Source organism: Pleurodeles waltl, chromosome 10 (assembly GCF_031143425.1).
Source record: "Pleurodeles waltl isolate 20211129_DDA chromosome 10, aPleWal1.hap1.20221129, whole genome shotgun sequence".
Classification (NCBI taxonomy): domain Eukaryota; kingdom Metazoa; phylum Chordata; class Amphibia; order Caudata; family Salamandridae; genus Pleurodeles; species Pleurodeles waltl.
Window position 1 is genome coordinate 27685345 of NC_090449.1, and position 15953 is coordinate 27701297.

The 15953-nt window shown below is 46.9% G+C and overlaps 1 protein-coding gene and 1 long non-coding RNA gene across 5 annotated transcripts in view; one reads left to right on the forward strand and one right to left on the reverse strand.

The window, feature by feature from the left end:
• CCDC120 (coiled-coil domain containing 120) overlaps positions 1–15953 on the forward strand; it is a 228639-nt gene that overhangs the window by 202014 nt on the left and 10672 nt on the right. For all 4 annotated transcript variants that reach the window (XM_069209516.1, XM_069209514.1, XM_069209513.1 and 1 more), the window contains 3 exons: positions 261–489; positions 2673–2729; positions 4533–4719. In XM_069209516.1, coding sequence (XP_069065617.1) covers positions 261–489; positions 2673–2729; positions 4533–4719 — 473 coding nt within the window. The remainder of the gene's footprint in view (positions 1–260; positions 490–2672; positions 2730–4532; positions 4720–15953) is intronic.
• The window catches only part of LOC138260960 (uncharacterized), a 112208-nt gene that overhangs the window by 24059 nt on the left and 72196 nt on the right, over positions 1–15953 (reverse strand). The gene's annotated exons all lie outside the window — the stretch shown is intronic.

Below are 15953 nucleotides of genomic sequence, written 5' to 3' on the forward strand. Positions count from 1 at the left end.
TCTCTGCTTCAGGGTCTGCCGCTCTAACCATTGAGCCACACTTCTCCACCTGCTGTTTGTGTATGCAAGGGAAGCTTTCAGTGCGCTGTGTTATGTGTATCATGTGAGACGTCTGCACTGCTCATACCATTGCTGTGCCGCGTGTATGATAGAAAGCTTGCACCGCTGTTGTGGCCATTGTAGAGTGCTTGTGATTGTGCAGCAGTGTTCCTTTAACAGAGGCCAATGTCACATGCATATTTTCCGGTCTCTGCCCCCAGGACCTGCACCTGGAGGAGCTGGACCGAGAGTTCATCATGCAACAGCAGATCGTGGAGGCGGCCAGGAAGTTGGTGGTGTCAGCCGACCTGAACGCTGAGCAGCGGCGGAAGAGGAAGCAGGTGTACGCTGATGCGCTGAAGCGGCTGCAGGACCTGGAGGAGCAGGCCAACGAATACCGGGCCCGGCTGGGCAAAAAGCCACTGCAGCGGGTCTCGCAGATCATGCAAGGTGCGGGAACCATGGGTTGGACAGGGAAGAGCGGGAAAGCCAGCGTTCCTGGCAGGATTAGCCATGGAAACAAGTGTGATCCGAGAACTCCCCATTGTTGGGGAAAGTGAGCGGGGAGGGTGACAACATATTGGCAGAGAACAGGCTGCCTAGGTTAAATGTACTTCAGGGACCCCCTCATGCATGCATAACGACAGACTCAATTCAGGATGGAGACTCACGATTTTTATTGCAAAAAATGCTTTATTTTAGCAATCTGTCGCCTGAAATTAGCTCTGCTTCAGTGGAAGTTAATGTGGAAAATGTATTTAATCGATCTTATTTATTTTTTCTGAATCTCCCATTTTCTTTCTAAAATGGTGGCATGTATGCTGATGGTCCCAATGCAGTTGTATTGGTTCACCTCAACTCTGGTGTTACTTTCAAAGTAACATCACCACCATTTCGCACTAGGACAGTACAGTAACCATGCCTGGCAATATACCCGATTCATTCAGGATACTCCCAATTTGTAAAACCCAAATCAGCTTTATTTTAGCTTTCTCAGGCCTAAAACTGCCTCTTTGATGCTAGTCCATGGGAAAAACAAGTAACTCCCCCAAATGTATTTGTTTTAAATCTCCAGCTTTCCTGCTTTGAAATGTTGGGACGTAGAAGTGACAGCACTTAGGTGCAGAGCTGCTTTTAACGTATCAGGCTGTAGCAGCAGTTCTCAGAGTAACTGCACTATGTAGGGCTCAGTAGGGCTCCCAAGCCTCTGGTGAAACAGCACCAACAGTTTACAGCAGTGCTCGTGCACATTTCACATGCAGTGAGTCTCTGCAGTGTTGCAAAGGTTTAAAAGGGACCGTACCTGCAGGTTTGCACAGCGTGCAGTTATGTAGTGACTACATAATCTCACATGCCCCCTCTCTATCACACAGAATGATCAAATATACTTATTACATGCAGCACATCAAAGTCTGAGAGCCAGTGACCTACTGCAGACAGTTTCTTTTCTAAAGCCAAGCTGCATTTGTTCATGATTAACATTTCTCCAATTAAACAACAGATCACAGACTGAGAGAAGCAGTCCTCATTCCCTCGTTTCACGTTCACCCAGGCACTTCATCGGACTTAGGATAAGGACAGAGTCATCGTATCACATGCACAATGCTGCCCCGGTTTTGAGGAATTAAATAGAAAGGTTTGGAGGGCAGTATTGGTATGTTCTGCAGCTGTCATCAGGTGTGAATTTAGAAGATTGACTTTCTCCAGGACAAAGCTCCTGGGTGCTGAACATCACGAGTCCCCCTTAAACACACACGAGTAGGAGGCCACAACTAGCCCCCCATCCCTCTGGAATCTGCGGTCACAGAAACGTAGCCTGGGACTCCAGGAGGAGACCGCAAAGTGCGCCTCTTTTCCCGGCACACCGCTTGTGGGCAAGCTCACACCGTGCTAGTACAGCAGAGATGTGGGGAGAAGACCAAGGAGCCACAGTGTGTGTCCTGGTGGTGGAGAGTGGCCATAGGTGCACCACAAGGACACTTGTAGAACTACCCTGTCTCGCCAACTCTCCTGGCCCATCAAACTATAGGACTATGTATCGACCTTCGCAAAACCAAAGACCTCCTGGTCTTCAGAAAGAACCTCACGACATGGTTGTTCAATCAGTGACCCTCCCTGCCCCCCCCCCCGAAACTCCCCTCACCCAGCGCCTTGAGACCCTCACGGATGAGTAGTGCACTCAACAATTTTTTTTGATTGATTGATGTATCAATGCCAACTCTGGATATAGGACCTCACAAGCTGATGCCCTGAAAGACTAGTAGAGATTTGACAGAGTTAGTCAAGTGACAGACATACAGATTTGTGTCTATGGAAGGTCAGGATGGTAGGAGTCGTCACCTATCAGACTGCGGAGACTGTTGGGCTGTATCCTGGCCTGTAATTTATCTGCTGCTGACCTATTGTCTGGCTTGCTGTAGTGTTGTTGTTGAATTGTATATAATCTTGTCCATCTCCAAAGGCGGCTGCTAGGGTGTAGGCATGCGGCATGGGTGTATGGGGCAGAGGAGACCCCTCCTGGCACTAGTTATCCGTAGTGTTCCAGAGAGGATAGCAGGTAGCGGCTTTTCCATACTTAGATTTTAAGGTTTTCATGCTTCTAGAATCAAATAACATCTTTTACTCTTTTGCAGAGGATTTGCTCCACTCAGAGAGCAGCTCCCTGTCGGAATCTGCCAGCCACGAGAACGGTGAGTTTTCAAGACCAAACCACATAATTCAGACACGCATGCCACGAGACTGGGGGACACTCAGCAATTGGGGTACCTCAGCCCACCAGTGTTGAGACATTGTTAGAGTTGAGTCTGTGTCCACACAGATAGTATGGGTCTAGCTTTGCAACTGTGAGGGTGAAGGGTAGCGTGCTACGTCAGTTGGCACAACATAAGCAAAATGTAAATTTCTACCACTCTTGAAACACGTGGCACAAGCCTGTCTGCCTTTGTTATAGAGCAGAGACTGGAATCATCATTGCTCATTCTAAACAGTGTCGCAAGTTCACGGGTGGTGATGTCACAAATCAAATACCAAACATAGGAGGGGGCCTGAAGAGAGGGAGAAGATAAGGGCCTGTGTCGAATTTGGTTGCAGATTAGGTTTATCACAACTAGTTCTCATTAGGTTAGAGATTATGTTCTTATGCTACGGTTTTAGGGTTTTTTACATCTCATGTTTATTGCAAGATGGTGGAGGTCTTTGTATTTATGACTCATCTTTACAATTCTGCTTCTTGCATTGTTCATTATCCTGATCATTGCAGCTCATGCATTTTATTGTAGATTGCAGTCTTTTTAATAAACCTATTGAAAAATTCCTGCATTTTCTTCATTGCCTGTGTGTGACTGAAACTTATTGCTAATGTGAGAAAAATGTAATCTCATTCTAAGACGACTCCTTTTACTGTTTGAGTTTTTAGTGAGGTACTGCTTGTGAGCCGGGAGGGTTGGGCCGACAGTTGTGACTTGTAGGACTGGCTTAGCCACCTGCAAACAAAAGTGCTGTCATCCCTAAACCAGTCTCGACTAGAGCAAGAGTCCAACTACGACAAGGACACCCACGTTTGAATGCTGGTTCGGCAAAGTGCGTGGCTCGGGACAAATTAAATCAAATTCAACCCCGGTCTCCACATTTGCAGAAATTGGTGTGAAAAAGGCTAATTCAGAATGTGTACATATTGTCCAAGCATCTGCACAGCACCTTCAGCCCTCCTTTCGTAAAGTCCATTCCCAGCCTAACAAGTGTAGCACATTCTACAGACAGCAGAACCTTTCACCTCGAGCCTGTAGGGGGCAGCACTTGATGCTATGTATGACTCCACCAACACTTTACTGGTGATTGCACCACTTCGAGCTAAAGACCTATAGCTGCAACACCTGTAAATTGTGGCCTGTAGACAGCAGAGCCTTTCTGTGAGAACCACATTGACCTCCACTCCCTTGGCCGCCACCCGGAAACGTGCTACGGGTAAACTTTCAACAGACCGCAGGGTTTGACATTTTCTCCCACCCATTGAGCACCCTAAAGTACTCGTCAAGGCCTCTGACCGACTGTTAACTAAGGCAGATACTCTGAAAGGTGGGCATGGATAATGTTAAACATGGTGCCTTCTGATGCCAACCTGCCTCCAAATACAGCCTTCTTCCCATGCGTCTAGAACGTCCATCACATGGAGGCCACCATGGACCAGATGGGTTAATATTGAGTCATTGCCTGTTCAGGGGCTAAGTAGTAAAAGTATTAGACTTACATGGGTATAGAAGGGAAGAACAGACCTGTAAAGTGATCAGACACTAGTACATGGTTTGGAAGGGCCACCATGACAGCCAGTGATAGGTGCTTGGACGCAGTCTCTCCCTTGCTGGTCTCTGCCCAGCCCAGACTATTCTGGTCTTCTTGATTTTAATGACCTGGGCTGGTCAGGCTCGATTTTATCGTGAGTTATGCCTTTTTCTTGAGTTCTGACTGTCTGCTGTGGTTTTATTCTTTTTCTCCAGATGAGTTGCAGGGATTTTCTGGGGCCAAGCCTCACCTGCTTCCTGACCGTCCATCCCCGCCGCGGGGCAGAGATCACATGCGAGCGGTGTCCAGCAGCCCTGATCGGAGGCCTGGCTACAAGTTCTCCCCGGCCGAGATCTACTGTGAGATGAAGAACCGGCGCAACTCTGTGGCCAGCCCCACAAGGTAAGAGACGCACAAGGGGCTTGGGCATCACTGGCGGACTCACAGAAGCTACCACAGTGGCACGTCCAACACCAGCCATATTAATGACGGGCAAAGCCTGCCCTCTGCCTTTGTGTGAGAATAGGATGTCAATGTTTGTCCTTGGGTTGGAATCTTACAGCACCATCAAACTCTGGACTCACATGCCACATATCATTCTATATGTGCACTGAGACCCTGTTACACACTTACATGCTCCAGTGCTTAGTGTTTTAAATAAAATAAGTGCCAAGGCCCACATCAGGAGGCCACCGCAACTTGCACCGCCCATTGCCTTTGCAAGCATTGCCAGTGACAGCACCTGCACAACTGCTAGCCATCACCCTGCTACAAGTGTGACTCATAAAACTGTTTGAGGCCCCCAAAGCTACAAAACTGGCTTGGGTGGTTGGTACTATTTAAAAAAAAATGTATATTGAATTGATCAACTATTGTTGTTCCGCTCCTCCTTAAATTACAGAAACAGCACCACCATGTGGCATCTGTCATAAGTGGCCGTGGTGGCAGTTAAGTGTCGGTGCCGGGCACCAAAAACCACTGGCTCAAATTAAGCATTGGCATGCTCTGAACGTGCCACCATGAAGGAATTGGGTTCAAAAGTTACAGCATATTTTTTATATTTTGGGAAAACTAGAAAATGCAGCATTGATTAAAGGAGTACTGAAAAGTTCTGTTATGACTGAACGCAGGATCACCGGACAAGAAGATAACAACGAAAAATAACTGGAGCTAGTACTAACCAAAGCTATTCAGGGTTTGACATCTGCTAAGCGAAAGGCCTTATGAGAATGAATGAGAAATGAATGAGAAATATTTGGATTTGAGGCGTGTGTCACATTTTCAGCTCCCAAGGATGGCAAACATCCATTTGAATTCAGTTGCTAATGTAATCTAAGGCCGCTCTGCTTCGATGCAGAATTATTTACCGGGCTAGCATGGTAGGACACTGACAGATGTTCAGCTAAAGAACTTTAAAGCTCAAGAATCAAAGCCTTGAGCATCGTTTGTCATAGTATGTTGGGTCAGAGTTCTGTAATGAGTTTTTTTTTTTTTGTGCTGGAAGCGACACAACCATCACTTTTTTTTTTTTTTTTTTCTCCCCGCCTCTGAAATGAAGCTCTGTGACCCAAAACTCTGAATATTGCAAAGACTGTGCAAAAAATAATGCAATTATGAACCAATAACAAACTAAAAGTAAGAAATATCCATCCCCCCCCCCCCAAATTTAAGGTAGATCTGCTGTTCCTGGTCACCCATTAAAGGAACACAGAGACTAACACAGATACCCAAGGTCCAACTTCAGTGGCAAAAAACGTAGGTCCTCGAAAAACAAAAACAAAAAACACTTTGAGGCTGTGAATCCACAGTCGGTGCTACTGACCCAAATATTCCACATCGGTGTCTAACCGGAAAAGGGTGCTGAAAACATGACCATAAGATCTCAGGTTCAGAATGAAGACAGCTGCAACACAGGTAGGGGCGCCTTAGTATAAGTAATGATGGATGCTACGTATGGCATCTCCAACAACAGACCTCCTCTGCGGTCAGATTGGGACTCCTCACAAATGTGGAGCAGAACACCTGTCGCTCTGTGGGTGGTACAAACAGCGCAGAGTTATTATTTAGAACTGAAGGCATGATTTAGATCTTGACGGAGGGAATACTCGGTCACAACCGAGGTGGCTGTCGCGTCCCCCTTATCAGGATCTCCATAGGATATCATGGGATCGTAACAAGGCGGACGGGACATCTGTCACAGTTGTGATAGCGTAGTCTTCTCCACCAAGACCTAAATCAGGCCCTTAATTTGCAAACAACGACTTAACCACCACAAAACAAGAGATTGAAAAAGAAACCCCTGCTGCTCCTCCCAAAAGTACAGACCAGACCTAGACCCGAGCCCTTGAAGACACCTATGGGAACGCTGCGGTTCAAACTGACTACTTTACAAGATGTCCTACTTTTTTCTTTCTAAAGACACCTGCATGTGTACCAGTGACTTTTGATAAACCCTTTTATGTATTCCGACGTACAGAAAACGCAGCAGACGTCTGCACTGCACAGTAGTTTGGAAAACCTATATGTTTAGTGCCCCTGATGAGTGAACTGAGCCGCCCTTGTGTTTGCACAGTGGTGCACATTTGTATTTTGCACATGTGCCCGTATCTACCTGTCTTGGCTGGTAAAGGGGGTTTCTGCTCCTTGATGTCTGGAGACATGTGGAAGAACAACTGGGCTATTGTTTCTCCTTAGGTCTACAGCCAAGATATATAAAAACTCAAACCCCATCCCATGTCTGATGAAAGGAGTTTCTGGGCGCCAAGACAGCCTTCAGCACCAGACCGATGACCGCCAGGACAGGGTTCGAGGATTTAAGAAGATGATTCACTTTATCAGGTGGCACAGTCTCAGACGCGGAGGACTGTAATGAAGGTGCGGGCAGCGCCCACCTGATGCATCCAGGTGGTACCCAGTGCTAAACTGCAGGAGGGCACCCTGCCCCTCTTTATAAATAGCTGAGAACCGAATAGTCCCAAGTTCTGAGCAACTTAGCCACTATAAGGATTGTTATGGCACAAATCGTGAAATCCTAAAAAAAAAAAAAAAAAAAAAGGAGGGATCGAGATGAACTCCTGGATCAGACGCCACTGCAGAACTGATCACATGTCCTCAAGTCACTACAAACCGCCAGATTTGGGGGGTACAAACATGCTGCAAATGACTGTAGAGGTCTTAACAAGGCAGTGAGAATGCCATTGAAGCATTTCACCAGCATGTACACAGCTGTTCCTAGTCACCCATTAAAAGAGCACAAAACCTAACTGAGGACACCAAGATCTGGCTTCAGTGGCAGAGCTCAGGTCCTTAATAAACATTTGCGAAAAAAAACTTTGCAGGCTGAGATGCCACATCAATGCCACCAGCCCCAAAGCAATTGGTGCCACTGACCCAAATACTACTAGGCGCCAAAGAGGAATACATGTGCACCCCAGCTGTGAGTGGAAGCATATGCGATCCAGTGTTGGACGTTGGAGAGAGACTTCTACTGACAGCACTCTTTCTTGGAGTGGGACACATCCTCACAGACCTGCTAATTCAAGGTCTGTGCAGCACTCGCAAATGGGATTCGCATTGTGGCGCACCAGGCCTAGATCTCTGTACGACAAGTGAAAACGAATCATGTAAAGTTCCACGTGCCAGTACCCAAAGTTGAACGATGAGGGTCAGGAAATGGAAGAGCTGCTCAGAATATTGTACAAGAGATTCACTCACTCACATTTCAGGACCACATTTTATCTTTGTATGAGTTTGCTGACCTTCTGTGGAGAACCTGAAAAAATACCACAATAAACAGTAATAAAAAAACAATTGTTACAATAATGATAAAAATGGTTTACAATTTTAAATAAACATATTGACAGACAGAACACTTGGCAGGACATAATAAAGACCAAGGATAGTTTTGTAGTCCCCACTTTGTTGCGAATAAACATATTCTTGAGGAAGTTGTACTAGTGCCACACTGAGCTTCGGGCAAAGAAATAAAGCATCTTTCATATCTCGTGTTTCTCTATGACAGAGAGGATAGACGCATACAGTGTGTCACGCCCCGCTCAGGGAGAAGGCTCGTGGGAGACTGGTTACTAGGCCACAACTAATGTGATTGAAACAGTTGGCCTTCCTGGAGTCATCCTACTCATGGCTCTGCAAACTTTGAAAAGTACAACCCTTTCTGCGCTCGACTCTCAGGATAGCGAGGACGATCAGTCACAAACTTCTAAGGATTGTAGTGCTGGGGGCAGGTGCTCAGAAGGCAAGTCAACCAACATGCACAAATCGTCAAGCCCAATGCTAGTCTTTTAAGTTAAAGAAACAACCTTAATCGCAAAGCAAAACTAAATACTACACGTGCCAAAGTTAGTTCAGTTATAGTGCTGTGTACCTCTAGGGGATCAAATGAAATGCAGATATACCTATGGTGCCTACTTCCTCCACCCCTTATCTCCTTCACGTGATTTATTCAAAGAGAAGGGGACCGGCATACGCTATTGCAGGAGCAGCTCACCAGTGATGACTCCAAAGACTGTCCCACAAGTCCGTTCGGTTGTATTTGGTCCCAATAAGTCCATGCTGGCAAAGGTTGGCGTTGGCAGCAGCAGTTTGCATCTGCTCTTGTTCGGGCACAGTGTCTCAGTTTGTGCAGACAGAGAACCGCGTCACCTGATCAGTGACTCTGGTGAGCTCCAGGCGTGGGTCGGTGGTATCAGCCTCTTCACACTCTGGAACTTGGGTACAGGGTGGGAGACCAAAGATGGTGGAATAGCCCCCTTTAGGATCTAATAAACATGTTCGACCAGTTTGTTAGTGGTCATGCACTCAGGCCAGTTGTAAAGAAATGGCTCCCTGTTGCAGTTACCCCCCCCCCCCCCCCACTTTTTGCCTGATACTGATGCTGACTTGACTGAGAAGTGTGCAGGGACCCTGCTAACCAGGCCCCAGCACCAGTGTTCTTTCACCTGAAATGTACCATTGTATCCACAATTGGCACACCCTGGCATCCAGATAAGTCCCTTGTAACTGGTACTTCTAGTACCAAGGGCCCTGATGCCAGGGAAGGTCTCTAAGGGCTGCAGCATGTCTTATGCCACCCTAGAGACCCCTCACTCAGCACAGACACACTGCTTGCCAGCTTGTGTGTGCTAGTGAGAACAAAATGAGTAAGTCGACATGGCACTCCCCTCAGGGTGCCATGCCAACCTCACACTGCCTGTGGCATAGGTAAGTCACCCCTCTAGCAGGCCTTACAGCCCTAAGGCAGGGTGCACTATACCATAGGTGAGGGTACCAGTGCATGAGCATGGTACCCCTACAGTGTCTAAGCAAAACCTTAGACATTGTAAGTGCAGGGTAGCCATAAGAGTATATGGTCTGGGAGTCTGTTTAACACGAACTCCACAGCACCATAATGGCTACACTGAAAACTGGGAAGTTTGGTATCAAACTTCTCAGCACAATAAATGCACACTGATGCCAGTGTACATTTTATTGTAAAATACACCACAGAGGGCACCTTAGAGGTGCCCCCTGAAACTTAACCGACTATCTGTGTAGGCTGACTGGTTCCAGCAGCCTGCCACACTAGAGACATGTTGCTGGCCCCATGGGGAGAGTGCCTTTGTCACTCTGAGGCCAGTAACAAAGCCTGCACTGGGTGGAGATGCTAACACCTCCCCCAGGCAGGAGCTGTAACACCTGGCGGTGAGCCTCAAAGGCTCACCCCTTTGTCACAGCCCAGCAGGGCACTCCAGCTTAGTGGAGTTGCCCACCCCCTCCGGCCACGGCCCCCACTTTTGGCGGCAAGGCTGGAGGGAACAAAGAAAGCAACAAGGAGGAGTCACTGGCCAGTCAGGACAGCCCCTAAGGTGTCCTGAGCTGAGGTGACTCTAACTTTTAGAAATCCTCCATCTTGCAGATGGAGGATTCCCCCAATAGGATTAGGGATGTGACCCCCTCCCCTTGGGAGGAGGCACAAAGAGGGTGTACCCACCCTCAGGGCTAGTAGCCATTGGCTACTAACCCCCCAGACCTAAACACGCCCTTAAATTTAGTATTTAAGGGCTCTCCCTGAACCTAGAAACTAGATTCCTGCAACCACAAGAAGAAGGACTGCCTAGCTGAAACCCCTGCAGAGGAAGACCAGAAGACAACAACTGCCTTGGCTCCAGAAACTCACCGGCCTGTCTCCTGCCTTCCAAGGAACTCTGCTCCAGCGACGCCTTCCAAAGGGACCAGCGACCTCTGAATCCTCTGAGGACTGCCCTGCTTCGACGACAAGAAACTCCAGAGGACAGCGGACCTGCTCCAAAAAGACTGCAACTTTATCCAAAGAAGCAGCTTTAAAGAACCCTGCAATCTCCCCGCAAGAAGCGTGAGACTTGCAACACTGCACCCGGCGACCCCGACTCGGCTGGTGGAGAACCAACACCTCAGGGAGGACCCCCGGACTACTCTACGACTGTGAGTACCAAAACCTGTCCCCCCTGAGTCCCCACAGCGCCGCCTGCAGAGGGAACCCCGAGGCTTCCCCTGACCGCGACTCTCTGAAACCTAAGTCCCGACGCCTGGAAAAGACCCTGCACCCGCAGCCCCCAGGACCTGAAGGACCGGACTTTCACTGCAGAAGTGACCCCCAGGAGTCCCTCTCCCTTGCCCAAGTGGAGGTTTCCCCGAGGAAGCCCCCCCTTGCCTGCCTGCAGCGCTGAAGAGATCCCTTGATCTCTCATTGACTTCCATTGCGAACCCGACGCTTGTTCTAACACTGCACCCGGCCGCCCCCGCGCCGCTGAGGGTGAAATTTCTGTGTGGGCTTGTGTCCCCCCCGGTGCCCTACAAAACCCCCCTGGTCTGCCCTCCGAAGACGCGGGTACTTACCTGCTGGCGGACTGGAACCGGGGCACCCCCTTCTCTCCATTGAAGCCTATGCGTTTTGGGCACCACTTTGAACTCTGCACCTGACCGGCCCTGAGCTGCTGGTGTGGTAACTTTGGGGTTGCTCTGAACCCCCAACGGTGGGCTACCTTGGACCAAGAACTGAACCCTGTAAGTGTCTTACTTACCTGGTAAAACTAACAAAAACTTACCTCCCCCAGGAACTGTGAAAATTGCAGTGTCCACTTTTAAAATAGCTATTTGTGAATAACTTGAAAAGTATACATGCAATTGAAATGATTCAAAGTTCCTAATGTACTTACCTGCAATACCTTTCAAACAAGATATTACATGTTAAATTTGAACCTGTGGTTCTTAAAATAAACTAAGAAAAAATATTTTTCTATACAAAACCTATTGGCTGGATTTGTCTCTGAGTGTGTGTACCTCATTTATTGTCTATGTGTATGTACAACAAATGCTTAACACTACTCCTTGGATAAGCCTACTGCTCGACCACACTACCACAAAATAGAGCATTAGTATTATCTATTTTTACCACTATTTTACCTCTAAGGGGAACCCTTGGACTCTGTGCATGCTATTCCTTACTTTGAAATAGCACATACAGAGCCAACTTCCTACACCAGTGGAGGCATGTGTTCATCTTTAGTAGTTGTGATCCTGGGGGCCAATGCGGGCCTCTGCTGATCTTCAGCCGTAGCAGCTTAGACAGCCGATTCAGGCGGGCGGCTGATTCGTTCTTTCTGAACAGTGTAATTTTGTAGATGGCAGTCTTCAGCAGTTATGGTCTTGAGATGAAGGAACTAATCCTAGGTGGGCACGTCTGATGGCAGCACTAGGCTCTTGTGGTTGATGGCGGGAATTCCAGGCCACCACATTGACAACTTGGTGAATACGTCTTTACGTAGCTCATAGTTAGATCTGAATGGAAGTCCTGAGGGCCCTGCAGACCTCAGGTGAGGACTTCCTTCACTCACTCTCAGCAGTTGACTACTTCTGGGTGTAACACACCATGGAAACTCACTTGGCTTGTTTTCCTGGACAGACTTTACTCCTGTAGGGTCCATGCACTTTCCTGCCCTCTCTGAGCAGGCAAACCCTCCATTTCTCCAGCAGGCTGCCGAGTTCAGGGGGTGTCCTGTCATCTCTGAGAAACTGGCTGTCATGCAGACACCACCCTTGGCCACATGGCAGTCCTCCAAATACCATGCCGAGCACCATCTTCCTTGATCATGAAAGACCTGGAACTGGAACAGAGTGGGGTGGTTTGGATCTCACTTTCATCCACATTTTCCAGACAAGATGTGAAATCGGCTGCCCCAGGTTTCAATACTGGTTTGAGTTGGCTCTTTTTCGGATGTCATTTCCAAGTTGCTTTCAGACACATCCTTTGTGCAAAGTGATGATTCTCACAGCAGGCAGCAATGGAGCTGGCTCCAAACTGGAGCATCCAATCATGGGCACAGTGAAGTGAGAGTTCTCTGCACCTGGCTGCCATTGCCTTCTTGAAGCAGCACTGACAGACAGAACAGGTTAGACTCTGCCTTTCGCACCTTGAAAAGCAGAACCTGCAGTCCCGTCACTCATCCCAACCATCTACAAAATGACGCCATTCAGGAAGAACTATTCAGCAGCTCCTTGCTAACAGTTTTAATGGAGTTTGTAGAAGTTGCCTTGTCTCTATTCTTCTCACTTAAGTGTTGGTATCTCCATCCTCCAGCTATATAAATGCAAGCAGTATGCTTACACTGTTTGGAAAAGCTATCTATCTTCAGAGGCCAACTTGTGCCGTGGTAAACCAGGGCCATCCAAACTGGATCCCACAGGCTTCAGTACTCGGCACACAGAGTCCTACTACCATACATGTTTTATTTATTTATATATATATTAATATATATATATATATATATATATATATATATATATATATACACACACACACTTTCTCTCTCTTTCTCTCTTTCTTTTTCTCTCTCTTTCTTTCTCTCTCTCTCTCTTTCTCTCTCTCTCTTTCTCTCTTTCTTTCTCTCTCTTTCTCTTTCTTTCTCTCTTTCTTTTTCTCTCTCTCTTTTTCTCTCTCTCTCTCTTTCTTTCTCTCTCTCTCTCTTTCTCTCTCTTTCTCTCTCTTTCTCTTTATCTCTCTCTCTTTCTCTTTCTCTTTCTCTCTCTTTCTCTCTCTTTCTCTTTATCTCTCTCTCTCTTTCTCTCCCCCCCCACCCCCCACAATGTCAGAGAAAAGTCCTGAATCTGTCAGTAGACGGCACTCACGTTATACTCACACAACAGGCTTGGTGTGCCCCTCCAGGTTAAAGGACAGCTCCTAGAGGTTGTATTATCAGGGACTGGCCTAATCGTTTGTGCTTAGCATGACTCTAGGACCAAAATAAAAGTTGGGATACCAGTTTCACATGCAGCCGGGCACTCAGCAGGGGTACACAGCCATTTACCATGCAGGGGACATTCCCATCTCAATACAGTTGTTTCCCCTCTCATCTACCTGTCATGCATTTTACTGGAAAATGTTTACTTCTGAAAATCAATAAAAAAGTTGGAGTCATGTATTGTAACATAGATAAATCATGCTGCTTCTTTTAAAACCTGTAAAGTTGGCTGACCTTGTGCATGATTTAGAATTTGTTCAGTAAACATCAGACAAAAAGTTCATTGTTAATTACTAACTTCATCCATGAAGCAGTGTTCCAGCTCGTCGGGTGAAAACAAGTAATATTTAGCCCTTCCAATGCGATTGTTAGAGTTTGTGAAATCTAAACAAGTATCCCAAACCAGTTTAAGAGTTCATCCTTAACATAATCTCTTAAGGAAACCTTAGCAGACCTAACAAAGCAAAAAGCCCTAAGTACGATTGCCCCAGTGGCTTCATGGGAGGCATTAATTAAACATGTTTCTGATCTCAATGCTTGTACCCTAAAAGCCTTCTGCAGGGTTACCAGCCTTTTTAAGACTGCTCCTTTGGTTGTAGTTTTTAAAAAGTTATTTGTCACGTGGCAAGAGCCCAAAATGCAGAAGGAGTGGGGTTACCTTTGTCTCATGAATCTTCAACGAGCGCAGAATTGCCTCTTGCTCATTGCATTATATATTCTTTGTATTCGTCCACCATGCGATTCAGATGCAGGCTCCGGCTGGGCGCCGAGGTTTAGGGAGCGGCTCTGTGGAAGGACTACACCAAGACTGGGGTAATGCGTAGATCTCTCAATTTCTCACTTTCCAGCTAAATTCTGCAGATTTTTTATAAAATTTAGGAATGAGTTTTAGCAATAATAACTTTTAAAAAGTGGATTGTTGCATAGAAATCTAAAGTGTTTCGATCACCATGGAGGCCTTTGGATGTTACAGCAAAAATAATGTAATCTGCACATAACAAGGTAAGAAGTACTCGGTTATGGAAGCATTGTGGAAACTTTCTAATCCCGGGCACATCTCAGGAAAACCATAGACGTATGGTAACAAAAGAGACTGTTGTTATAGAAGGCATCATTGTTCCAACCCATTGTGTGAGGTAATAAAAGTCAAACTTTAATCTGATCCGGTTCACTCACACTTTCACCCTTGCGTAACCTTGGTGCTCACTGTCCCCCCCCCATGGGCAGGACCACCTTTGACGCGTACTCCTCTGTCGGTATACTTATGGCCGCACAGCGGCGTACGTGTACACTAGAGGCGGGATGACACAGTTACAAATCCGGGGCATCAGGATCTCTTACGGGGGTAGAAGAACCAGCCCCTCAACCTGGGAGCCAAAATCAAATATGTAATTTAATATAGTGCTGAGAAGACCAAAAAGGCCCCCACGTTTGAAGTAATGATTGAATGTGGCATCGCATCACTTAGGATGCCAGTATCCCTTCTACCCGCTATTCCATCATTAAAGAGAATGCGCAAGCTTGTGGTTTTATCGACAGAGAAACTTTGTGTACAGATGTTCAGGGTTATGGTGGTCCTATGAACACTCCCGTACTTTTTACCTTTCTTGGTAGGTTTATGTGACGTCAGTCAGCCTGCTGCCATGACCACTTCCTGTGAAGGCTGCAGATAGATCCTTACGTTTACTAAATCTTGGGGAAGCAGATGTTTGTTACACATACAGGGTTAAAGAATTTTGTAAGGCTAAACAATTTTCATAGCTTTTGGCCACCCACCTAAGGGAAGTTTAAATCACGTCTGGTGCATGTAGGCCAGGAGACCACGGATGCTCAGCTGCAGTGGTACTTTTAGGGGACACTTGTTTGCAAGATATTCACAGAGCAGCATATGGAGTTCAACACACACAATAATATTTATGCTCCCAACACAACATCACACCCTCTCCCCCTTGCAGAGTAACATCAGTGCTTCAAATCTGTGCAGAGCATGTGAATCTGTAGCAGATTCACGGTGCAAAATAAAATAAAAACATAACTCACCTGTCTGAAAGGCATTGTGTCCTGCATTGCTTGCTGCCATGTGTTTCTGTTGCTTCCTGCCTTGTGTATGTGTTGTGCATTGTGCATGTTTATGGTGTGAGCAGTGGTGTTTCTTTGTTGCTTGCTGCCATGTGCTGTGTTGAAATATGTGGTTCTATACAGGGAGACCCCGTGGCATGAGACGGAGCATGCAACATGGCTGTCCCAGGTGCCAAGCAGCCCAACTTTGTGTGAGATGGGAGGGCTGCACACACGTTAACCCATTACACACATTGTCTGCAACACAGGAGGGGGCGCTAGATGACACATGATGATGACGTA